The 26,178-nt window shown below is 57.1% G+C and overlaps 1 protein-coding gene and 1 non-coding gene across 17 annotated transcripts in view; both read right to left on the reverse strand.

The window, feature by feature from the left end:
* TRPM2 (transient receptor potential cation channel subfamily M member 2) overlaps positions 1-26,178 on the reverse strand; it is a 58,195-nt gene that overhangs the window by 6,606 nt on the left and 25,411 nt on the right. For 13 of the 16 annotated variants that reach the window (XM_078067205.1, XM_078067163.1, XM_078067026.1 and 10 more), the window contains 21 exons: positions 25,928-26,030; positions 22,629-22,750; positions 22,105-22,437; positions 19,736-19,873; positions 18,296-18,425; positions 17,999-18,144; positions 17,390-17,502; positions 16,219-16,432; positions 15,374-15,492; positions 14,713-14,845; positions 14,114-14,285; positions 9,980-10,163; positions 8,627-8,808; positions 8,261-8,393; positions 6,460-6,547; positions 3,945-4,032; positions 3,130-3,287; positions 2,357-2,433; positions 2,005-2,106; positions 663-749; positions 28-133 (listed from right to left, as the gene is read on the reverse strand). In XM_078067205.1, the coding sequence (XP_077923331.1) occupies positions 28-133; positions 663-749; positions 2,005-2,106; positions 2,357-2,433; positions 3,130-3,287; positions 3,945-4,032; positions 6,460-6,547; positions 8,261-8,393; positions 8,627-8,808; positions 9,980-10,163; positions 14,114-14,285; positions 14,713-14,845; positions 15,374-15,492; positions 16,219-16,432; positions 17,390-17,502; positions 17,999-18,144; positions 18,296-18,425; positions 19,736-19,873; positions 22,105-22,437; positions 22,629-22,750; positions 25,928-26,030 (2,928 nt within the window). The other 3 variants (XM_078067253.1, XM_078067291.1, XM_078067372.1) reach the window with 3 other exon arrangements.
* Positions 11-74, reverse strand: LOC118538959 (Z6 small nucleolar RNA). Its single transcript, XR_004918861.1, has one exon. It is a non-coding gene; the product is annotated as a Z6 small nucleolar RNA (small nucleolar RNA).

The raw sequence follows: 26,178 nt of genomic DNA on the forward strand, positions 1-26,178 counted from the left end.
CCGGACGGACAGCTCCCCCTGGCTCACCCCTGGCAGGGCCCAGGATTCCGAGAGCGGAGGCTTCACGACCAGCACCTCCAGCATTTTCTTTACGCTCTTCCTGCAGACGGCGCCATCCTGGTTCCGCCTCCACCTGCAGAACGGGCCGCTCACGGGGATCCTCTGACCTGAGCGCTCCCCACCTCCGCCCCCTGCCCTCCCGGGGCCAACCCTGTCTCCTTCCCCAGCGGCCGCTCCAGGGGAAGAACCAGGTGGTGGCCGTTAGGGGGTGTCTTTCCACTTCACGACTGCTGGGAGGATGAGAACGGGCCGGCTTCTCAGGCAAATCGTTTTTTATCAAAAGCCTCAAGGAGGCACATGCCCTGACCCCCGCTGATCCACTGCTCGCTCTTTGGAAATGCTGGGTGGGATTACACGTATTTTCGTTTTGTCGGTGGTCCTGGGCCTTGGCCATGGCTTTGCCCCTCCTCCCAGAGGCAAGCCAGGGGACGGGGACCCAAAGGGAAGCAAGGGCAGCCCAGGGCGTGGGGACAGGCCTGGGTTTCTCCCAGGGGGTACGGACACTCCCGCCCCGTGTCTCGGGTGTGCCCAAGGGTCAGCGGATGGAATGGACATGAGGAGGGCCGTGGGTGACTGGGTGGCCTCATTGGTGGCGTACTCACCGGGTGATCACAGGCTGCAGTGTGTGGTTGGGTCCCAAACAACGAAGGCTTCCCCGCCCACGCAGTCCCGTGCGGCCCATGGGGTTCCTGGGGTGGACAGGGATCTGCTTAGATTGCCGCTTGCCTCTGGGAGGACCAGGCCGGGGCAGTGGGCAGGGGCCCCTCAGGGGGAGCGCTCTGGCTCCCCCCGGACCTTCTGCGGCCCAGGATCTTCAGAGCACAGATAGCTCACCGCAGCGGGATGCTGGGAAAGAGCCAGTGTGTGGAGGCGCTGATGGGACCCCAGATCCACCAGCCCGGCCAACTCCACCTCCCCACCTAGGACTGTCCCGCTGGGGACACATGTCCCTGAGGGCCTCCGAGGGATGAGGCAGGAGCTTCAGGTCACCTTGGAGCTGGTTGGAAAAGCAACATCCAGCCCCACTGTTGGAGTGGACACTGTGCCCCCCTGAGAGCGTGTGCCTAGCTCATCGTGCCACACGACACACGTCCACACCCAAAGGCCTCGTACACGCGGGTCCCTCTGTGACATGCCAGCCTGCTCTCTCCCTGTGCCACGGCCCCGCGTGGACTCCTGTCTCGGCAGCGGGGGCCCGTCTCCCACCACCTCCGGACACAGTGGCCCACTCTTGTTCCAGGACATTCCTGAAAGCCCTGCCCCTGCCAGCTCTCTCAAGCCACCCCAGGGCCCGTCCGCTCCACGGGGCTCACGGTATCCCAGCAACTGTTGTCCCTCCCCTAATTCTGATGGCTCCTTCCTCATCCTCCAGCCCCTGGAGCCGCCTCCTCCCCAGCGACCCCACCCAGAGGAGGCTCCTTCAACTCCAGACCCCCAGGCTGAACACGGAGGTGATCCCCAAGGACTGCCGGGCATGATGTCACCGGTCACTCGACAGCTGGACTCGGACATACAGAGTGCCCGTCCCCGCACAGAACAGACGCTGGAAACACCGTCATCCCCTGACGTGACCCCACTGCCCCTCAGCTGCTCCCCTGCGGCCAGAACCCTCTCGGGGGAAGTCTGCTCTTTCTCAGAAATCCATGGAGATGGCGGGACAGTCACCCCCATTTTACAGGGAAGACTGGAAGTCCCCGAGGTTACTCAGGGCTGAAGGCAAAGCACCCAAGGTCAGTGGGGTGAGCCCCGGGAGGGGCAGAGAGGGGGCCTCGTCCAGGTGCCAAGGAAACGTTTTATGTCAATCTGTCCTTTCTTCTGTGTTTTGTTCATTTTTACCAGAAAAATGGCTAGTTTGCCAAGACAGGACAGCTGAGCCCAGAAGCAAGCCCCCAAAGGCCCCCCACAGGGTCGGGGTGATGCGGGATGGCGGGCGGCCGCACTCACAAAGGGAGCCCGTCCTGAACCGCGTAGAGCCCGTGGAAGCTCCGCCGGTCTATGGGCCCGTCCACGGCGTTGTAGCTGATGCCGGCCAAGGCTTCCAGGGCGCTGGGAGCAAGCGGAGAGTCACGTCCCCAGTAAGAGAGGGTGGCGCCCTGGGCTGGGCAGTCAGAGAGCCCACGACCGCAGGTGCCCACAGCCACACACCTCCCAGCTCATCCCAGCCCTTGGGGAGAGCGGGCACCCTGTCCAGGCAGGAAGCAGACCCTCACCCTGAGCTGGCGCTGGCGGTCACCTGGGAGCACCCGGCAAGTCCCTCGCCCACCCTCCTGCCGGGGGCAGGGATGCACACACTCACTTTCCCACGGGGTCCACCAAGCCCTTGTCCTTCCTGTCGTCCGTGTAAAAGGGTGGGTCGTAGATGAGAAACTCCGTCTGCACAAACACGGCGGTTCTCCCCTCAGACAGTTACCCCAGACTATGGCTAGGGCACCCAGGATGACCAACGGCGGCTCCTCCTCGTCAAAGTGCTCATAGCCAAGGACCCCGAGACTGTCCCCAAAGTGCACGTGGTAGCTCTGAGCTCAGGCAGGCCTGCGGGGTGCACCCCCCACTGGGGACCCAGCCGAGGGGGCGGCAACGGCACTGCTGGTCTAGGGGAGCCCCCAGGATGGGGCGGGGGTCCAGGCTGGACTGCAGGAGTGAGGAAGACTCCAGCTGGCACAGACTGGGGAGAAAGAATGGAAGCCACAGCCTGGAAGGTTCTGGAAAGGCCAGAGAGAAAGCCCGTGGGGCAGGGAGGGCACGCAGAGGCCGTCAGCCCTTCCTCTCCCTTCGATGCCTTCCCCCAGCTGGTGCTCACAATAGGGGCACTGACCCCTCTGGGATGCTGGGCTCCAGGACCAGCGAGGTGGCTGGAGGTAGTAGGACGGTCTGCTCCCCGTGTGGGTCAGATCCCAGCTCCACCAGCCCCAGCTGTGTGTACCTACGGGACTCCGTCTTCACCTGTGTCCAACACGTCCCTGGGGGGCTGCAGCAGGCAAGTGTACCTGGGGCCCGGCTGTGTCGGAGGGCTCGGGGCAGGACCGCCGCCCCGGAACCCGGGCACCTCCGGCCAAGGCTGGCACTCACCTCCCAGGGCACCTTCTCGTTGGGCACGGGGAAACGCGTGACGTGAGAGTTGGGGTAGAGGAGGTGCCGGGCATTCACGTGGTGGGTGTCGCCCACGTCTTCTGCCTTCTGCCTGCCGTCCAGCTCATGGTCCTGCCCCTCTGAGGTCTTCTGGGGTGCTGGAACAGCCACAAGGAGCCGTGGGCAAAGCCGGACTCCGGCTCAGGCTCCTGCCCACAGGACAGGGGCGTCCTCTATGGCCCTTTCCCCAAAACTGAGCCTCCTCCACCTCCCTGAGTCCAGAGTGAACACCACCAGCCCTGAAGGGGGCCCCAGCCCAGGGCCCCAGGACCATGGCTCTGGGAAGACCGAGATCTGGGGTCAGGGAGTGTGCCCCCAGCCAGCACCTGCCTCTTTGTGTGGCTGCCCCAGAGCCCATCCAGTTAAGGAGGGCCAGCAATGCCCCAGGAGGGCTAGTCATGCCCTCTTCCTGGCTGGCTGCAAACTTAGAAATGCAGACTTTGCTTTCTGTCCCCCAGCACCTTCTGGAGCTGCCCCTCCTTTGTGTCACGATGCATAAGAGGAGGTCAGGGATGTGGGCCAGGCCTCTTCTCAAAGTCCCCGACCTGGTCATGTGGGGGGCTCGGCTGTGCCGGGCCCCTGCTTCTCTGGGACAGGCTATGCTCCCTCTGGGCGCTCGGGGCTCAGGAAGAGCTCAGTCAGCCCACCCCCAGGCCGAGGGGGAGCCCTGCTTACTGCCTCTCCTCCCCATGGACCCCCAGATTCAAAAGAACACAGGCCAGTAGAGACCAGCCGCGGTCGCGGCCTCCACTCACCCAGGGTGGGGAGGCCCTCCTCTGAGCCAAAGCCACCATCCCTCAGCGCCTTCATGATCCAGTGCAATGCTCTGGACATCTGGGCCACCTGGAAGGCAAATCCCAAACAAGGTGTGGTCAGCACCTTCCTCTGTACCGCACAGCCACCCCCCCACTGAAACCACGAGGGCACTGCTGGGAGCGCCCATCCCGCTGCAGTGACCCCATGGGCATCCAAGCCCGCCCTGCTTCCCTTGGTCACCAGCAGTGCCCACCAGAGAGACACAATGGCCACTGGAACCGGACACACGAGAGGCCACTGGACCATGCTGAAGCCCCAGAAGATAGCTCTGAGCCACAGGGAGAAGGTGGGGCACCACGACCCACGGAGCTTCCCACGGCTCCTGCTCCTCCCAGAGAAAAGAAGCTTCTAGAAACCAAACATACTCAACTGCAGGCGATGGCAGGAGCCACGTGATGAATAGGGGCCAGGAGGACGCTGCTCGGCAGCACCCGTGTTAGAGGGTGTCAGCAAGGCGAGGCCCCACAGGGGAGGAGGCAGTTAGGGCAGACTCCCGCATGCAGCAGTCCCTGGGCAGGGGCTGGCTGACGGCGGAGCCCCCGCCAGCACAGTCGCCGGGTGGCTTGCCCCCACCTGACACAGCAGAGCTGAGAAGAGGCAAGACTCCAGTGCCAGCCTGGGGGACTCAGGCGCTGCCTGCTGGGAGGCTGCTGTGGGCGGCAGGGGCTCTCATAAGAAAGCACAGGTCCGCTGTGCCCCCAGCAAGAGGGGCACAGAAGGGCAGGGACCCAACCTCCACCCTGCCTACCCCTCCTTATCCTGGAGGCTGGAGGCCTCCCTGACTGCCAGCCCCTATAACTGCCTTCATTGCTGTGCTTATTAAACCACACTGTGACAATGGACATTTATGTCTGTGCCCCCCACACTGGAAACCTCTGAGGGGGAGACAATTCCTGTTCACCTTGACATTCCTCAGGCCAGTCCTGGATATGGCACAGAGGAGGAGCACGGGAAACATGAAATGAAGGATGGATAGATGGATGGATGGATGAAAGGATGGATGGATGGATGGATGGATGATGGATGGATAGAAGGAAGGATGGATGGATGGATGGGGGATGGATGGATGGATGGATGATAGATGGATGGGGGGATGGATGACAGATGGATGGGGGATGGATGGAAGAAAAGATGGATGGAAGGAAGGATGGATGGATGGAAGAAAAGATGGATGGAAGGAAGGATGGATGGATGGAAGGAAGGATAGATGGATGAATGGAAGATCCTGAAGGATGTATGTATGGATGGATGGATAGATGGGGGATGGATGGATGGATGGATGGATGGAAGGAAGGATGGATGGATGGATGAATGGATGGAAGGAAGGATGGAAGGAAGGATGGATGGATGGATGGAAGGAAGGATGTATGTATGGATGGATGGGGGGTGGATGGATGGAAGGATGGATGGATGGAAGGAAGGATGGAAGGAAGGATGGATGGATGGATGGAAGGAAGGATGTATGTATGGATGGATGGGGGATGGATGGATGGATGGATAGAAGGATGGATGGAAAGAAGGAAGGATGGAAGGAAGGATGGATGGACAGATGGATGGATGGAAGGAAGGACAGATGGATGGAAGGATGGACAGAAAGAAGGACAGAGGGGTGGATGGAAGAATGGATGGATGGAAATGGATGGATGGAAAGAAGGATGATGGACGGATGGATGGAAGGATAGATGGATAAATGGATGAATGAATAAATGAATGAATAGATGGATGGGTGAGTGAATGAACGTTCAGGGACCTGAGCCCAGCCAGCCTGCAAAGCTGCTCAGGGCTGCCTGTCTCAGGCCCAGGGCTTGGAGTCCAGTGGATGTGGCCCAACTGGTGGGGGAGCATCAATGTTCATTGATGGGGGATGAGTGGGACAGGGGCTGTTCACCTAATGCCAACTGCCTGTTGACAATGTCCTTTGAGCTCCCTCTTACAAAAGAACAAGCTCCCTGCGTGCAGAAGCATCCAAACCTTGACCCCACATTCCAACCATTGGGGGCTGGTCTGAGATGTCCACACGCTGCTTTCTGACGTTGCTCCCGACATTCAAACGCATCTTGCGTCCCCTGTGACCCTCCCTCCCAGCATCCCCAGGCAGCCTGGGAAAGCAGGCCAGGGCGTGTGTAATTCCCACAGCGTCTGGATGTGGAGTCCTGCAGAGGGGTCATCTCAGAGGACAGCTCTGAGGAGACCAGAGAAGGGGACCAGAGCAGCTCTCTCAGACTAGCCCCTGGTATAGACACCTCCCAGTGCACTGGGGTCGAGCTCAGTGGGGAATATTTGACAGAATTTTCTGGAAGACAAAGAAGGCGCTTCTTCCGGTTGGGAACGGTTGTCCCAACATTCCCCAAGTCCTTCTCAGGGTCATTTCCCCAGCATGCTCCTTCTCAAAGAGCGGTGCCCAGGCCTGTCGGAGGCATGACCCAGAAAAGGAGGCCCCGGCCCGGCGCCTACCTGCTCCTCCAGGGAGGACAGTCTCTGCTCCATGGAGCCTGACCGCTTCAGACTGTCCATCTCCAGCAGGTCCACCGCGGTGTTGACCCTGGAAGAGCACACAGCTGAGCCCAGGCCAGGCTCGGGGGCCCGGATGCTGAGGAAACATGGTGCTAGGCTGCAGGGGGAGGTCCCTGCCAGATCCAGCAGCCTGGCCCCTCCTGCCCTTAACTTCAGGCCTCTTCCCCTCTATCTGAAAGTATTTATAACATACATTTCTGTGCAGAATGAGCACTGCCTCCTGCCCCGAAGGGGAAGATCTGGTAGCAAGTGCATTGCCCCCCACCTCACACAGCCATTCTGACTCCTCCCCGGGGGAGAGACGCAAGTATGCGAGACGCTCCTTGCCCTGATGGGCCCACAGGCTGCCAGAATGCGAAGCACAAAGCTCCGAGCTGCTTCTGGGCAGCACTGGGCGGGGGGAGGGGCAGCACTGCTGTTCGGTTTGGTCCTATTTTGCTACAACATGGGAGTTTCAGCAGCTTTGGCCTGCCGCGTTTACAGTAAGTAATTCCAAACGTCGTCCAGACTCTCCCGTCTGGCTGTGCGTAGGGCGCCCAGTCCCACCTGCAGGGGACGCTCTCCTGTAAGAGACTTAGCCCCCACTTCAGTGGCCGGTGGGCGCTGAGCTGGGCCCGTGGCCCACTTTGAATGGTTCTCTAGGGAAAGGGGAGGGAAGTGCCTCACTGAGGGCCCAGGCGTTTACTCTTCCTCTCACTACGTGTTCCCTAATCCCACAAAAGCCACAAAAGGCTTCCTGCCACACCCCCCATCCAGCCCGTGAATATGCTGCGTGGGTACTGACAGTGTCTTTGGACCCCTCTGACTCCCGTCACCACGACAAGCTTGTCAGAGACCCCACCTCATCAACAAACCCCTTCCCCACTTTGTGGCTCAGCCACAGGGCTGTGGGGCCGTGGCGTGCCACGTGGCCTCCGGGACCTTGGATCCCTCCCCCGACCCGGGGGGAAGGTGGCCAGTGCAGGGCAGCATCGTCCCCTGTGCCCCAGCCAGGACGTGCTCCTGCCTTATACGTGCGCTCCCTCCCGTGTGCTCCGGAAACCGTGCCAGGCGATGGCTGTCATCACAGCTCCGTTCACCGAGGAGCCCAGAGACGCACAGCAAGGCAGGTGCACAGCTCTGAGGAGAGGTGCGCTCGGGCTCGGCCTGGCTGCAGGGAGCCCACCCCCTGGATGCTCAAGGCCCCAGGACGTCCTTCTCCACACACAGCCCACGGGACCGCACCAGGGACAGGACATAGTTACAGGGCACGTGTCCCCTGCCTCCTCCTGGCCCATGGCAAGGCATACCCTGACCGCAGGACCAACTCCTTCCACCCAACAGGGCTGGGGGTGAGCAGCCCCAACCTTACACCAGAAAGAAGGCGGGAGGGAGGAACTGGGGGCAGGGGGACAATGCTCAGTGAGCCTGAGCTCCAGGCCCAGCCACCACGGCCCCACAGAACCTGCAGCAAGGCTGTGTGCCAATAAGCTCACTGAGCTCACCCCCCAGGCCAAGTGGGTCTCCCCTGCCAGCACCCCTCCTTTAGCCCTGTCCGCAGGGGTCAGCCCTGTCTGCAGCCCAGGTGATCTTCTCCCACCCCGTGGGGTCCAGTCCTCCTAAGGACCCAGAGGGAAGGCCATGGGTCAGCTGGAGGACACAGGTTTCCCACCCCAGGGGCCTGGCCCAGGTGGGCTATGGCCCCGTGTGACTTGGAGCTGCAGGGGTTTCCCCGCCCCCGGGCTGCCCCGGCCTCCCGTACTTATCGCCGATGTCTTGTATCTGCTGTTCGGGCCTCTGCTTCTGCTGGTACTGCTGGTTCTGCAGGTAGTTGTCCTTCAGGTAGATCTCCCAGGACAGAAGGGCGGCCTCCTCATTCTTCTCCAGCTTGCTCTCTGCAGGGGCGGGCGGGGGCAGATGGAGGGACCGGATCACTGGGGCGGAGGGGGGACTGGGAGGGGCCGTGGCGGGGAGGAAGGGCTGGGGAGCCCACCCAAAGGGCTGGGGGGAGGTCGGAGGCCCATGGAGCTTCCAGGATTCTGGAAGGAACAACCATGCTCCCTACAGACCCCTGACTGCACCCAGGACCCGAGACAGTCTGGGGACCGCGGAGGGAGGGCCGGCTCACTGAGCTGCTTGTGCCTCTTGGCGGGTATCTTCAGGACGACCCTCCTGATGAACAGGTGCAGGTGGCTGAGGAGGATGAAGGGGGGCGGCGCGGGGGGCCTGCTGTGGTACTCCTCTATTAGGTCGTGGCGCTGGAACTTCCAGATCTGGTCCGTGTGCTCCTGGACCTGCTGGAACGTGTAGCTGGCAGGAGGCAAGGGGCGCGGGTCACGGAAGGGCTGGCGGGACCCCCAGAATCGCCCACAGCACCCCCTGGGGGGCCTTGGGGGCGGCCCGTGAAAAGCAAACACACAGCACCCCAGTGGACAATTCCTGACGCAGACAAAGACCAGCCTCAGGGTCCTGAGCTCCTGGGAGCCGTGGTGAGAATGAAGATCCCTGGATTTCAGATGTTATAAAACTTGTTAGCGGACAAAACAAGGCAGAGGACTGTTGGGAGGTGGACAGGGTCCTGGCATTTGACAAAATCTAAACAGAGATTATCTGTGAATTTGACACACAGAAGGGACAGGATCTTCAAGGGCGGACGCGGCTCATCTCCGCACACTTGTCGTCTAGCCGATGGGCCTTGGCGGGCTGCCCCACAATGCCAGACATAGAGAGGCCCCCGAGGGGCGAGAGAGAAAGACACCCGTCCAGACCAGGAACACAAGGGACCCTGCGCGGCTGACCCACTCGGCTCCTGTTGGGGCTTTGTACACAGAGGACGAATACAGGTCATCCCATATCGGAAGAGCCGCGTCCTTAAATGCTGGGACACACTCTTCCACATGCAGAGATGACCTCAGCCAGGTCCCCTTGCCGCACAGCCCAGCTCCCTTGTTCGCAAAATGAAAGGTCTGCTCAGGGGGCGCCCAGGTGCCTCAGTGGGCGAAGCGTCTGCCTCTGGCTCAGGTCATGATCCCAGGGTCCTGGGAGCCTGCTTTTCCCTCTGCCTGCCCCTCGCCCTGCTTGAGCTCTCTCTCTCTCTCTCTCTCAAATAAATAAATAAAATCTTTAAAAAAAAATAAATGAAAGCTCTGCACAGAAAGCTTTCGCCCTCTGGATCTTACTTGTTTCCACAAACAATCTGTGACGTAGTGTTTTCTCCACCAGGACAGAAGCTGAGCAAAGCTCGGGTATTTCTGAGAGCCCTGGGTGAGACTCCAAGCTGTGCCCCGATGTGGCTGTGCCCCGGGCCCCCAGGAGGCTCACTTCCCCGTAAGTCCCCCGGCCCGCGGGCGGCCTCCGCACAGCAGGGACCAGGGAGGGAGGCCATGTGCTGGGCAGAGCGAGGCAGCTCGCAGCGTGGGCGTCTGGGGCCCCAGGCTCGCTCCATCCGCCGCTGGCTGGGCCCCGCGCCGGCAGCACTCACTTGAACATGGCAATGAGGAGGTTCAGCAGCAGGATGTTGGTGAAAAGCAGGTAAAGGCAGAGCAGGATGACGGTCAGCCACTCGGGGAAGGCAGGCTCGTGCCGGATGGTGTCGCTCTCAGGGCACTTGGGCTTGTAGCGGTCTGTGCCATTGGGGCTGCACTGGTCCAGGCTGAAATTCACACCTGGGGGGGCAGGGAACAAAGAAACCACACAGAGTCACAAGTGTCCCTTGGGCAGTGAGCACCCCGGGGCCTGGACGCCCCCACAGCTGGCTGACCTCAGCTCTGTCAGACAGAGAGAGGCGTCTGTCTACACCCAAGTGTCCTCTGTGGGCAGGAGGAGGGAAGGACCCCTCCAGGACACGTCCTGGGCCCCGGGCAAGAGCCAGCCCCAGGGGGTGATGCAGGCCCCGCCACGGAGAGCCCAGTGCCGTGGGAGAGAATTCGAACCGAGAAAATGAACAACTTTCACAACGAGGAAGGAGGCAGGGGAGGGAACCGTGTGGCACGGGCCACGTGCTGACCCACACAACGGGGCGGGGGGTACAAACCGAAGTGCAGTCCCACATTTGTAGCAAAGTGAAGGGTACAGAAGATAATAAAACATAAATAGACGTCCAGCTTGTACGTCAAAACACTCCCAAGGAGGCACAGCCATTGGCAGCTCTTAATGGCAGCTAACCCGGGAAGCGGGGTCACAGACAGCATTATTCTTTATACCTACTCTGGATTTAACAGTTTTTCAACAATGAGCATGCACTATTTTCTTAAAAACTGGAAGTCTGTACCTCCCACCGCCCTGCGCCCATTTTGCCAATCTCCCTGCCCAACGAGCATGCACTGGTAAGGAGAAGAAAGAGCCCAAATCAATAACATAACCTTCCACTTTAGTAAACTAAAAAAAGGAAAGCAAACTGAACCCAAAAAGGAAGGAAGTAAGAAAGATCAAAATGCAAATAAATAACAGAGAGAATACAAAAAACAATAATCAATAAAAACCAAAATCTGTTTCCTGGAAAAGATTAAGAAGATTACAACCCTTTACCTAGACTTATCAAGGGGAAAAAAGGTTCAAATTGCTCAAGTTATAAACGAAAGAGAGAACATTACTACCAACCCTAAAAAATAAAAAGAACTATAAGGAAATACTACAGAACTGTGTGCTAACAAAGTAGATGACTTGGAAAAATGGGCAAACTCCTAGAAAGAGACAAAACACCAGAAGTGACTGAAGAAGAAATGGGAAATACAAACAGACCTATAACAGGCAAAAAGATTGAAGTAATAATTTAAAACTTCACACAAAGAAGAGTTCAGGCCCAGATGGCTTCACTGGTGAATTCTACTGAATGTTTGAAGAATTAAAACCAATCCTTCACAAACTTTTCCAAAATATGAAGCAGGAGGGAACACTGCTAACTCGTTCTATGAGGCTAGTATCACCCTGATACCAAAACCAGACAAAAACAAAACTACAGACCAATGCCCTTTATGAACATAGATGCAAAAACCCTCCCCAAAATGCCAGCAAATTGAATCCAGCAACACATAGAAAGAATTACACACCATGACCGAGTGAGATATATCCCAGGAAGGCAGAGTTGGTTTTACATCTGGAAATCAATTAATATAACACACCATATTAATAGCATGAAGAACAAAAGTCATGTGAACATTTCAACAGATGCAAGAGAAGTGTTTGACAAAATCATATATGCTTTCATAATAAAAGCACTCAAGAAACTAGGGATAGAAAGGTGCTTCTTCACTCTCATGAAGGACATCTACAAAAAACCCCCCAGTGAACATCATACTTACTAATGAAAGACTGAGAGCTTCACCCTCTAAGATCAGGAACAACATAAAAATGTTTGTTCTGGACACTTCTATTCAATGTTGTACCAGGAGTTCTAGCCAGGATAATGAAGCAAGAAAAAGAAATAAATGTATCAGATGGGAAAGGAACAAGTAAAAGCATCTCTATTTGCAGAGAGCATGATCTTGTATATAGTAAATGCCGAGGAATCCACTAAAAAACTATGAGAGCTATAAAGACATTCAGCATGGTTTCGGGATACAAGATCAACACACAAATATAGCATATTTCTACACACTAGCAATAAACAATCCAAAAATGAAATTAATAAAATAATTCTATTACAATAACATGAAAAAGAATAAAAATCTTAAGGATAAACTTAAAAGGAGTGTAACTTACACACTGAAAATTATAAAATATTGTTGAAAGAAATTAAAGATCTAAATAAGCAGAAAGGCATCCCATGCTCACAGTCAAAATCCTAGATGCCTTTTGGAGAAAGTGAGAAGCTGAATCCAAAATTCATGTGGACCCAAGGAACCCAGAGGCCAAAGCAATCTTGAAAAAGAAGAACAAAGTTGAAGGACTCACACATCTCTGATTGCGAAACTTACTATGAAGTTACATTTGCCAAGACCGTGTGGTGTTGGCATAAGAACAGACATACAGATCAACAGAATAGGGTTGAGAGTCTATAGATAAACCCTTTCATTAATGGTCAGTTGATTTTTGACAAGGAGGCTAAGACAATTCAATAGGGAGAAATCGTCTTTTCAATACATGGTGCTTGAACAACTGGAAATTTGCATGCAAAAGAATGGCCCTTACCTCACACCGTATAAAAAATTAGTTTAACTAGCTCAAAGGCCAAAAGTAAGAACAAAAGCTATTACTTCAGGAATAAGAACACAGACATGAGTCTTCATGACCTTGGGTCAGGCATCAGGTTCTGAGATATGACAACAAAAGCACAAATGATAAAAGCAACTGATAAGGTGGACTTCATCAAAGCTAAAAACTTTTGTGCTTTGAAGGACACGATCAAGAAAGTGACAAGCTGACCCACAGAAGAATATATTGGTAAATCATACAGATGAGAAGGAACTGGTATCCATACATAGAGAATTCTCGTAACTCAGTAAGAAAGAAAAATAATCCACTTGAGAAATGGGCCAATGAGAGGAGCAGACATTTCTCCAGAGAAGACATCCGAATGGCTCAGGGAGCACATGAAGAGATGCTCCACATCATTCACCATCAGGGAAATGCAAATCAGAGCCACAATGAAATGCACTTCACACCCACTGGGACGGCTAGAAGCAAAAAAAAAAGACAATGACAAGCCAGAGAGAATGTGGAAATTGGGGCCCTCATATACGTTGCTGGTGGGGACATAAAATACAGGACAGCTGCCATAGAAAATAGTTTGGCCGGTTCTCAAAAAGTTAAACACAGACTTAGCATACAAACCAACAGGTATATGTTACAGTTCCAGATATATATCCAAGAGAGAAGAAAACATACGTCCACACAAAAACTTATTAAAAAACATAAATAACTGTTTATAGCGATGTTATTCATAACAGCCAAAAAGTAGAAAAAACGCATGTTCACCAACTTACAAATGCATAAACTAAATGTGATCTATCCATACGATGGAATATTATTTAGTAATAAAAAAAGGGAATTAAATACTGATGCAGGCTACAATATGGATGAGTCTTGAAAACGTTACACTAAGAAAAAACAAGATACAAAGATTACATATTACATTATCTGATTTATATGAAATGTCTAGCAAAGACAAATTGAACAGACAGAAAGTAGATTAGAGGTCACCAATGGTTGGGGGGGATGGGGAGTGACTGCTAATGGGTGTCTTTGGTGGGTGATGCAAATGTTCTAAAATTAGATCCTCTAAGTACACTAAAAACCACTAAAGCACACACTTTATATAGGTGAGCTTCACGGTATGTGAATTATATCTCGATGAAGCTGTTGAAAAGAAAAAACTCTATATACAAGAAGGATTCTCCCCGTCCAGAGGAGGAGAAGGGATAGGGAGGCATGCAGTGTGGGGGAGGGGTGCCAACTGATGCCCCAGAGCCCCAGGCCACATCCTTGGCCCGCCTGGGATCTCAGTACGGCTTGGCTTCGGCTTCGAAGATCCCAACCCCCTCAACCAAAAATCACACGCACCTGTCTCTCTGTCATGCAGGCACTTGGGGAGCTGCCCCCCTTGTCCCCCTGTCCCCCATCCTTCTGTGAGCTTTGCAGGTGCCCCTGCTGGAGCTGTCAACACCCCATGTCCTACCGTCAATGTAAGCTGGCATCTGCCCGAAGATGGTGAGGTATGACTGGTAGACGACCCCCCGAAAGATCCAGTCCACCCGGCTCTCGTTGTGGATGAGGATGGCCTGCTTGGCCACCCCGAAAGACACCACCCACACCGCCAACAGGAAGAGGAAAAAGAAGACGTCCTTCATCTGCAGAGACGGAGGGCCCCAGCTGCAGCCGCGTGCACCCACACGTGCCCCCTCCCCCCACACCCAGGTTGTGCGCTCTGCAGTGGTGGGAGGAGCCGCTGATGCCCAGGGCAGGGACACAGGGGCCCACAGTCCTGGGCCTGTCCCCATATCCTAACAGGGTGCTGGGCACCACACAATGCATACGAGGGGCTGGATGCGACTGTGACCCACGGAGAGGAGTGACCGGAGCTGTAACAGCAATAAGGAACGAGCTGCGGAGATTAGGGAAGGCTGCCTGGAAGAGGTGACATACAGGCAAGGACCTGAGACAGGCATGCTGGGGTTGGGAGCCCGAGGGCAAAGCAGGGACATGGGAACCTAGTAGTGTGCTCAAGTCCTGGGGCACCTCACGTGCTGCTGGTGCAGGACCCGCTCATCCCCTTACCATCCGCTTCACGATGATTATCTTGGGCCCCAGCGTCTTACTGATGGTAAAAATGTGCATCAGCCGGAGGCAGAACATGATGAAGTCCAGAGAGAGGATGATGCGCCCAGAGTACAGCAGCCCGGGGATGAGCCTGCCCAAGGCAGAATCAAGGACCCCTCAGCTCACCGCTCCCGGAGCCTGCCCCCAGCTGCCTGCTCACCTGCCCGAGCCCACATGTGGCTCTGGAGGCCTCTGGACCCCAAAGTACTAAAAATGGGGTATGAGCTCATGGACCAGAGCTTCCGGGGAGGTGTGTTTTCCAGAAAAGTCTGGGAGCCCAGCCTTGGGCAGGGTAGGCAGGCCATGCAGGCCTCTTGGGAGGCAGTGTGGCTGGTCCCTCTTGCTTCTTGGAGAAAGGGACCATGGCAAGGACGCATGTGGCCCCAGTGGGCAGCGGAGTGGCCGGGGCCACAACAGGAGGTGCCGGGAGGGGCCACTGGGCTGCAGATGCTCAGCCATCTGAGGGGCAGGGAGCTCTGGCACCTTCCTGCTCTACTCCTCCAGCAGTCCCGGGGTAGGTTCTGCCCACCAGACAGACAACAGGCAGGTTCGGGGCACCTGAGCCCTCGGGGCTGCAGTCGCAGACGGCGGGGAGGTGCAGGGCAGACAGGCCACTCACCTGCAGGTCAGTCCTGCTACGAAGAGCAGGATGGCACTGATGTCCAGTTTATTCCAGAAGTCACTGAAGTACAGGAGTGCCATCTTCGTCAGCCCGAACTCGTCGGGGTCATAGAAGAGCTGAGAGAGGACATGGTTAGGGGCCTGGCTGTCGCCACCATCGTCACCTGAGCAGTGAGAACGCTCGCTCCTTCCCGGAGAGGGAGGCCAGCCAGGCAGGGCACAGACTTCCACCGTCCCTGGGCCCCCGGGTGGAGCAGCAGCGGGAGACGAGCTCCAGGCAGAGGTGTCGCCAGGCCGCCCTGAGCCCGCCCTCCGACCGACCACAGCCCTGCTCAATTCGCAAATGGCTGTGTTCTTGGGGCCGACTATCCTCTCTGTCAGCAGCCAGCCAGCTCCCACCGGACCCCTGTTCCCCTGCTTCCACGGCAGCCCCAAGAGGGGTGGGGACCGTGGCAGCCCTGGACCCTGGCAGTTGGGCGGGTCCCTTCTGGAGATGGTCAGACTCAGGGAGGAGGGTACATGTGACCCCCATTCTGGGGCTGCCACCTTTGAGGCCGGGGCTTCGTCCCCAGGAGAGGGTCTGGCTTCAGGAGGCGGCGCAGCCGGAGGAAAGCTGGGAGAGGCCAGGGGGACAGCGCTCCCTCCCGCACCGGCCTCCCAGGGGTTCTGAGGCCGCCCCGGGCCCTGGCAGCGGCGCCTGGGCGCCTGTGAGCCCACCATGAGCCCACCCACGGAAGTGACCGGCTGCGGGTCCCGGGGCCAGGTGCTCCCAGATGGGGGCGGGGACCAGAGGACAATCCACGCGGGCTGGGGATGTGGGGAAGGGGGCCGGGGGGGGCGCACCTGCCGCAGCTCCTCACACACCAGGGAGAAGAGCCAGAAGTAGATGAGGTACTCGCACCACGAGGGTGTGGGCTGGAAGTCCACCATGAGCACGTAGGCGAAGAGGCACAGGAAGGCAAAGTAGGACAGGATGTTGAGGTGGAAGATGACCACGGGCGCGTTGAAGAAGGCACGGACCCGGAGCAGGCCCCTCCTGGCCTGCAGCTTCCTCTCCCTGCAGGGCAGACACCAGGGGGCGGGGGGGATGGCAAGACTGTGAGGGGCCTGAGAGCCCGAAGGACCTCTGCCTCCCCCAAGGAGTGGGGCCAAAGTGCTCATGTGCTCACGTCACATGACAGAGACAGAAGCACTAGGACAGACGCTGTCCATGCAGCCCACGGACCCTGCATAGACAGCCACGTAGAGGGCTCCACCAGATGGCTCCACGTAAGGGAGGACCCGGAAAGAGCCCTTTGGCTCTGGTTTTGTTAGGACTGAAACGAAATGCTTGGCTAGTGGGTGCTCAGCGCAGGGCAGGTGCTCAGTGTAAAGTAGGTGCTCAGGGCAGGGCAGGTGGGCAGGGAGGGCAGGTGGGCAGGGCAGGGTGAGTGCTCAGAGTAGGGCAGGTGCTCAGGGCAGGGTGAGTGCTCAGGGCAGGGCAGGTGCTCAGGGAGGGCAGGGTGAGTGCTCAGGGCAGGGCAGGTGCTCAGGGAGGGCAGGTGGACAGGGCAGGGTGAGTGCTCAGGGTAGGGCAGGGTGAGTGTTCAGCGCAGGGCAGGTACTCAGGGCAGGGCAGGTGGGCAGGGAGGGCAGGTGCTCAGGGCAGGGTGAGAGCTCAGGGTAGGGCAGGTGCTCAGGGCAGGGCAGGTGGGCAGGGAGGGCAGGTGGGCAGGGCAGGGTGAGAGCTCAGGGTAGGGCAGGTGCTCAGGGCAGGTGGGCAGGGAGGGCAGGTGCTCAAGGCAGAGCAGGTGCTTAAGTCAGGTGAGTGACAACACAGGGCAGGTGCTCAGCCCACAGTGGGTGCTTCACACAGGTGGGGACCCTCCCTCTGCCTCCCGCCCGCATGCCTCTCCACCGCTGTAGGACCCAGGGGCAGCCATGAGGATAGGCATGACTTGCCCCCTGCAAGCACAATGGGGAAGGACGGTCTGAGGCCCCGGGCCCTGCCCACAGCCCAGCAGCCACCTGGTACCTGAAGGAGATGAGGCTGGTATAGAGCAGCGGGAAGGCCAGCATACACAGGATCACCCGCCAGAGCCCGTTGTCCACGCAGAGCTGGCCCCACCACACCTTGGTTAGAAAGGCCTGTGGACAGAGGAGGCAGCTTCAGAATAGTGGGCGACACTGGACCCCACCCCTGAGGGTGAAGGACGGGTCTGCTCCGTGCGAAGTGCCTACATGCTCCCTAGCACAGTGCTCTGAGCCCCCCGGGCCACGCCGTGTGGTGGGCAGTGCAGGACAGACCCCATCATCTGCCGGCTGAGGAAGAGGCTCGCGGTGGGCAGGGCCCAGCCAGTCTTTCCCAGGGCAACGGGCTGCGGCCACCCGGAGGACTTCAGGCTCCCACGTAGGAACACCCCTGTAGGGATGAGCCTTCACAACCCACCACCCACTCTCTTTTAGTGTCAGTTTCCTGACCTGCAAAACGGGAGGGGAGCACACAACCAAGGGCCAGACCCTGTCCCCGGGACCCCGGGCAGCCGCAGCACAGGGACCTGTGTGCCTGGAGGTGAGCGAGAGGCTGCATCGGCGCCCACAGCCCACAGGCAGCTCTTCCTGGAAGCGAGCCTCAGAAGGTCACCTGGATGCCTCCGTGAGACACGAACTTCATGTCCTTGGCCTGCAGGGCCAGCTGCAGGCAGGTGGTCTTCCCCCAGGCCTCCGACACACGGGTGAGCAGTTTCTGCGCTCTTTCCTCATCCTTCCGGTGGCACTCGGTGAACACCCCTGGCAGAAGGAAGATCCATGTTCGACCTGGGGACAGCATCCGGGAGTGGCTCCTCCAGATGCCACGGTCCGAGCAGGACCAGGGATGAGGACCCTGGGGCGACGTGTGAGGAGTTGAGCCGTGGTCCAAGGCCACCACCCATGAACTCACCGATGGCTCTGTGTTCATACTCATCAGCGAGCACCAGCATCCCCTCCAAGCTATCCGTGTCCTCCTCCTCCTTGGACAGTTCCTTCAGGATCTTGCTGCAGGCCAAGGCCGCCACAATGCAGTCCTGGCTCTGGGCACCAGGGAAGCTACCGTGAGGACCTGGACGGTCCAGCCCAGGAACCCCAGTCACACTGCCCGGGGGTGATGAGAACAGAGGCCTCATGACAGCGTGGGCCACTACGTGATTACTTGTGCCCTTGTCCACATAAACCACTTGGGTCACCCCAGATCAGTAGGTGAGCCTGAGCTGGTGGCCCAGTCTCCCACACTGGCCAGTGGGAGGGGTCTGCTTGCCCACCCAGAGCACAGCCCAGACAGCATGAGTCCCAGCACTGCCTGGGCATCTGGTCAACCCCAGGCACGGGGCTAAAGGGCAGACACGGGACCAGGTCCACACAAGTCCCCCTCAGGCTCTAGCCCCCCCGCCTCAGTGGCACTACAGTCCCAGGCACCAGGGATGCTGAGAAAATCTCAAGCACAGCCCAGAGGCACTGTCTGGCCCACAACAAGGGGCTGGTGGCAGAACCTGGAAATCTCTGGTCCTCCCGTGCACTGAGCCCCACAGAGCACACCCGAGGCCACAGTCAGGCCTAGCTCTGCCGCTGACCCACCACATGCCTTGGGAAAGGACAAACCTCCCAGAACCATGGAGAGGGTGGAAGCCACCAAAGCCTCTCTGCTGGTGACACTGGGGAGGGGGCCAATTCCATAAAAGCAATTTGGAAACGCCAACACTGAGAAGTAGGGGACTTCTCTGAGAAAAAAATTACACTTTAATTTACCTTTACGAAGAGAATCTGCTTGAAATAAAGGAAAACCACGTGTGGGGGACTTGAGCCTGGCACGTCCTCCATCATGACCATGAAGCTGCCCACAGTCTAGTGATGAGGGAGCTGAGGGCCGATGTTCCCAAAGAGCTCACAAAGGGGCTCAGGGCAGATACATCGGGGGCTTGCTCCCCATCTGACTGTCTCTGTCGAGATCCCTAATGGTCAGTGGAAGGAGATGCAGCCCCTCCCCGGATGTCACCTTCTGCAGAGTCTCTACTGAGCAGGTCGGCCATGGCACAGGGGCCGACTCACCAGAACCCACCTGTGTCACCATGGAGGTTGGCTCCACCCAGCTGTGCCTGCATGCTGAGCCTCCGCCCTGGACGGCACACCTTCTTAAAATTCTTTCCTTGCCTGAGCCAAGCTCTCTGTTCTCCAACACTGGGCACTCTGGGTCCCTTCTGGGGTCATGGACACCCACTGCCCTCCCTCCAAGGTCACATGCTCCTCTACCTGCTGTTGGTCCTGGGCTTTCTGGCCACACTCCCTGGCTGGAGCCCTGTTACCTGTCCACACACGGTCATGCATCTTGAGAAACAGGTCTAGTTACCTGCGCCCAGATGATTTCTGCCAGCTCCCGACGGTTCTGGATGATGGCCCAAATGAGAAGATCACGGATTGGGTCCATGGTGAAGGACACATGTCCTGGTGAACGCTTGTGGAGGGACCGGAGACTCACTCCCTGCATCTGGTGAGCAGTGGACATTCAGAAACTCTCCTAGGTTCCCACTAGCATCAGTATCCCTGGGTGGGCCTGTTGAGGGTGCAGGTCCTGAGCCCAGCTCCACACCTTCCCAGAACCACTGTCCCTAGAGGCTGAGCCCCCCCACACCTTTCCAGAACCACTATCCCTGGAGGGTGAGCCCTGCAACTTGCATTTTCAACAACACCTTAGACCGATTTCATGCATACTGGAGTTTTAAAATCGTCACTCTGGAGACATGTAGAAACATTCAGAAAGTGGAATACCCAGATAATTCCTTTGCCAACAATTGTATCCTCTTATTTACACAACAGGCACCTCGAGTTTCCTTAATCTTATCTGATGGCATCAAAGCCTTTCTGTGATGTCAACTTCTAGCACAGAGTCTGTTCTAGATTCATGGCTGTGAGCTCCTCAAGGGAATCTACACAGTGTCTCCTGCAGAGAAGACCAATAAGAAAGAGCCGAACAGACAATGATTACATGTGACCAGGAGGGCACCTTGCCCCCAGACACACTCAATTCACACAGTGATGCAGGAATCCAGCTTCCTGGCCCATCAATCAGTAAACACCTACTCAGACAGTCTGGAAACAATTTCCAGAAGTGAGAACACATTTCCCACACCACACACAAGATTCCACTTTCTTTAAGAAATTTTAGAAATTTCTTGAAGGCTCGTCTTTATATTAAAAGAAATTAGTTGACAAACTAAATAAATTACGGACATGGTTAACTATGAGCGTCCACTTTGGATCTTTTTAAAGGGTATCTTAAATACAATGGAATCAAGAAGAGCAGAATTGTGAATATACAAAACCAAGCCACAACAACATCTTTCTCAGGAGGGGTCAGACAGAGCTCACCCGAGACAATGGATGAATTCGAAAACCTGAAGGAATGGGATAATTTTCTACCAAAAAAAAAAAAACCCCAAAACAACAACTACAAACCAAATCTGATTGTAGAACACATAGAAAACCTAAACCAAGAAATTATCAGAAAAGAAACTGGAGAAAGTTCTCGGAGCTACTACCCAAAAAGGCACTGAGCCCTGATGGACTCACAGGAGAGCCTGCTGAGCTTGTAAGAACAAAGAATTCCAGCCACAGAGAATGTTCCAGAGCAAAGAAATAAGGAAGGTTTCCCAATGATTTTCCCAAGGATAACATAAAGCTGATACCGGAACCTGACAAAGATAGCCCCCAAAATAAAACTACAATCAAAGGCTCAAACATTCTGATGCAAAAACCATGAAAATATTGGCAACATAATCCAGCATCATACTAAACACATGTTCCGCTGCAATCAAGTTGAGATTAAAACAGGAGTAAAAATGTTTTGCTATCAGGAAATCTATTAAAATAATTCAGCAAATTCATAGGTTAACGAAGAAGAGCAGTTCAAATTCTCAAAACGCACCTGACAAAACTCAGCGCTTGGGCTTCGTTTGTGAAAGCTTCAAGAACGGGGAGGTGGATACTCGCTAACATAACACTTAGTGCTGAGATGCTGCGGGATTCCCATCAAATATGGATAGAGACTAGAAAAGGACTTCTCCCGCAGTGCAGTGCACGTGCTGGGTACCCTCGCGGTGATGCGGTGGAATCCTGCTGACCTGACCACATGGTGGCCAGGACTGGAGTTCATGGCATGAGGGGGACCATTTTCCCCACATAACCTTTTGTTCCATTTGAAATTTTTAGAAAGGGAGAACTATGGACTGAAATGTGTCCCCAGAATTTGTATGTTGAAGCCCCAACTCCTAAAGTGACTGTATTTGGAAACAGGGTGTCTAAGGAGGTGATTAGGGCCATAGGTTGTGGCCCTGATTTGATAGGACTGGTGTCCCTATAAGAAGAGAGGACACCATTGCTCTCTGTATCTCTCTGCGTGCCCACGGAACAAAGACCACGTGTGGACGTGGCAAGAAAGCAGCCGTCCTCAAGCCAGGAAGAGAGGCCCCACTGGAAACCAACCCCGCTGACGTCTTGACCTCGGACTTTAGCCTCCAGCCTGTGAGAGACTAAATGTCTGTTGTTTAAGCCGCCTGGGCTATGGTATCTTGTGATGGCGGCCCTGACAGACCAAGATAGGGATTATATTTCTTTCCAATAACAATAAAAGATTATTTCTTTCAACAGAAGTGCTAAGAACCTAGCCGCGGCCCAGCACCCAGGCCAGGCAGGGCGGGGAGCCCCGTCACCAGCACGCACATTGAGCTTGATATTTGGCACGGGGAGCAGGAGATGGGGCCGATCGCCCGTCCGGGGCCGGGGGTACAGCGGCTGCGTGAAGTCCCCCAGGAGCTCGCGGAGCACCTGGGCCACGTGGTGCATCTGCACGCGGGGGGCCGTGGGCTCCTCGGCCAGCACCTTCTGCAGCTTGCTGTGGAACAGGCAGGAGGGGTCCAGGTGCCGGTACAGGGAGAGCAGGGTGTCCCAGGTCACGAACTCCTTCAGCCGCACCCCATTCTCCAGGAAGAGCTTCACGAACTCGGGCTTGTTGGAAATGAGGGCGGCCATCATCACGGGGTGCAGCTCTGAAGGCTGAGAGAGAGCAGCATGGGGGGCACGCCTCGCATACCCTGATCGCGGTGTGTCCGATTCGGGAAGGGAGGAAGTGACCGGGGTGCTCTCCACCAGGAGGAGGCTGGGGTCTAGACAGAGGCCACCCTCAGGGCCTGTCCTTGCTCCTGCCGGCCAACAAGGCCGTCCGCAGGGCCTCCCAGGAGCCCTACCTTCCACTGCCGCTCGTCAGAGAAGATCTCGCTCCGGGCGATGTCCACGCGGTTCCACGCCACCGCCAACTTCAGCTGGTGGCCCCAGTTCTCGTGGCCAAAGTAGTCATGGCTCCGAGAGGCTGCAGGCAAAAGGCACTCATGTCAGGGGGCTTTGGTCTGGGCCTCAAAGCCACTTCCCTGCATCCGACAAAGTCAGACAGGGAGGCACCTGTCACCAAGCCTGGTCCTCCGTGACTTCGACCGAAGAGCGTGCCCAGCAGCAAAATCCGCCCCCGTGAAGGCGCTTTTCCTTTCAGTGCTGGAATCAGAGACTCTCCGGGTTTGGGGCATCGCTTGGGCTCACCCCTGCCCCCTGCCTGGTCAAGCCCCTTGTCCCCCAAGCTTAAAGAAAACACCGTCTTGGACAGACAGGCGTTTCTGAAGGAACATTCGGAAGTGACACCCACACATGCGGGCCGTTCCCTTTCCCGCCTTCAGTGCAAAACCAGAGTTCGGCCAGGCTCTCACCGCGGGCACTCTGCCCACCAGTTCCTGCTCTCTCCTGCTGGCGTCGCGCACTAAATCACGGGTGCTTACTTGGGGAAGGGAACAGCAGCTTCGACCCTTTCTCACACCACACAGTGCGGGAGCCAGCGTGGGGCGCAGTGCGGAGACGCCAGCAGAAGGCTGTGCCCACAGCGAGGCCGCCTGAAGCCTGAAGCCTGCAGCCGCGGGCGCGGGGGTTTCTCGGGTGCGGGGAACATGAGCCACACGCGACAAAACGGGTCGATGACGCTCCGGTGAAACCTAAGCCTTCCGCTCGCCAAGGACACCTTGAAGGAGCTGGGAAACGGGGCCAGGACCCAAGAGAAAGCACCCCCAGGGCATGTATCAGACAGAGGCCCTGAATCCGACTGCATCGAGAACGCTTAGGACTCAAAAACGAGACGACCAACAACCAAATAAACGCGGACAGAAGACCCGAAAGACCCGTCACCAGGATGATACATACACGGCCCACAAGCCCAGGATGTCGCCGGCCATCGGGGACACGCGAATTCAGACCACACTGAGCTGTCACCTCACACCCCCCGGACGGCGACCGCACCGAGGGACGGTGAAGACGCCGAGCCGCTAGAGGCCGCGTCCACGCCTGGCGGCGGGGTAAAGGGGTGTGATCTTGTTGGAAAACAGTTTGGCGGTTTCTTATCAAGTTAAACATACGCTTACCGTAAGGAACCAGTAATTCCACCCCGAGATGTGGACCCAAGAGAAACGAGAACAAATAGCAGCTTTATTTATAAGAGCCCCACGCTGGAGGCGGCCTGCGTGTCCAGCGACACGTGCACTGGAAAACTAGCACTGGAGGACTGCTCGCGGCAGAAAGGAACAGAGTTCTGGGACGTGCGACAATGCGGAAAAATCTCCAAGATGTTGCGCTGAGCCCGAGAAGCGGGACAGAAAGGAGTACTGCGTGTGGTTCCACTTATGTGAGGCTCTGTCATGGGGATAAGCCCGCCTATCAGGACAGAAAGCAGGTAAATGGTCGCCTGAAGCACACAGAGGCACAGGGAGCTTTCGGGGGGGGGGGCGGGGGGACGTGTCCTGCGTCTGGATTGGATGGGTGCACGGGGGGACATACCTGTTGAAATGCACATAGCAGTAAACCCAGGATGGGGGACTTTAACTGTATATAAGCCGTATCTCAATAAAGGTGATTTTTAAAAGGGGTTGTCATTGAAAAACCATATATATGTGTATATTTCTATTTTCTCATATATACTCACATAATAAAGGGAGAGTCCCTTTCTCCCAGAGTCCCACTGCCTTTCTCTTGAGCAACGAATTACAACCAATTGCTCTGTGTTGCTTCCAGAAATAAATGCGGCCTCTGTCTCTCCCCCATGACCCGCTCTCCCCCGGGCTGGGACTCGGGAGGCACCGTCCACGGATGCTGCCCAACACAAGCTAAGGCCAAACAAGCTTTCCCTAACTCCTCACGGAGGGTGACCTACCTCTAAAGGGCACCGCCTTAAATGTGCAGCTCAGCGACTCTGGCTGACGTCTACACCTGTGTCACCACCACCGGGATCGAGAAATGGAACTTTCCACCACCCCAGAGGCTCCGGCCCACCCTCCCGGGCTCGGCGCGGGCCCCAGCAGAAACCACGATCCACAGCGCTGGCCTCACTGGGTCTCGGATGCCCGAGAGCACACGTGAGAGCAGACGTTGGGGTCCATCCTGGCCGTGGGCAAGGGGTCCTTCCCTCTGCAGCGGTGTGCGCAGATGGCCACATCCAGGGCCCCAGGCCCCCTTCACCGCCTTCGAGGGCATTTCCCTGGACGCGGGCGGCCTGGTGTCCCTCTTCTGGCTCCTTCGGCCACTTCACAGAAGGCTAGGAAGGGACAGACGCCCTCACGGCCCCATCCTTGAACAGAAGGGTCGGGCACGGCAAAGTGAGACTGTCGACCCCCTGCCATCACACGGACATTCACGCCGGCTTTTCTGGCCCCCCGTGCCCTTGCTGGTGGGGGTCTGTGGGGTCCGAGGGGTCCACCTCCTGCTTTGCCACACGGTCAGCCTCCACAGTTGCTCTGATTCTATTCAGCCGGCTCCTCCCGGCTCTTCTGTCTCCCTGGACAGAGGTCTTGACGTGGGGGCCCTGGTCCTGGTTTTAACCATCTCGCTGGTTCTGGGAGGTTTTATGTCAGGAGGAGGTCGCAGAACAAAGCCGGGTTTGAGCCTCTCCCACCAGAGCTTCCTGCCCTGTCGCCCGGCTCTGCCTGGGCCGCGTCCCTGGAGGGTGAGGGGCAGCCAGCGGGCAGAACATCAGGACGTCTGCAGCCCTGTCGGAGCCAGTGGAGGGATGGGGGCATCTGTCTTCCCCCAGGAGGGGGAGGGGGGAAGCGTGGGGCAGAGAGCAGACCAAGGGGTTGGCCCAAGCCCAGCCACCGCGGGAGCTTTAGTGTCCGGGGGGTCCCTGCTGCATGTGAGGACGCATGGGAGGTCAGGGGCAGGCCTTCCGAGACCTAGAATCATATGTGCAGCTGTGACGACCGTGGGGGGCACCTTAGTGCGGGTGCCCTCGGGTTCCCGTGAAGCAGAGAAGTTGCAGAAAGGAGCCCGAAACCCCAACACCGGCCGCAGGGCACCCTCCGCCTGGCAGGAGAGTGAGGGGGCCCCAGCATGGTCCACCACCAGCTGCCCTCTGACCAGCACGTCTGACCCAGGGGTCGGTTTTTGGCTCATGCAAACTCAGGGTCCTGAGCCCCCTCGTTCTGCTTCTCCCTCTCGCCCCACCTTGCCTGACTCTCACCTTTCAGCAAGGCCTGCAGGATGGCCACGTCCACGTCCTGCTGGCCATCCTTGCCTTCCCGGAAGATGGTCAGCAGCTGCCGCTTCCGGACGATGTCTTGGATCTGCAATAGACATTGCCCGAGTGAGGTTTGGGGTGACACGCAGGCCCCCTGCCTCCTCAAAGGGCACCTGCAGAATCGAGACCCCAGACACACAGCCGAGCCCAGGCGTGAGTCCTGCCTGCCGGTGTGGCCTGGGCCAGCACCTCGC

Source organism: Halichoerus grypus, chromosome 1 (assembly GCF_964656455.1).
Source record: "Halichoerus grypus chromosome 1, mHalGry1.hap1.1, whole genome shotgun sequence".
Lineage (NCBI taxonomy): Eukaryota > Metazoa > Chordata > Mammalia > Carnivora > Phocidae > Halichoerus > Halichoerus grypus.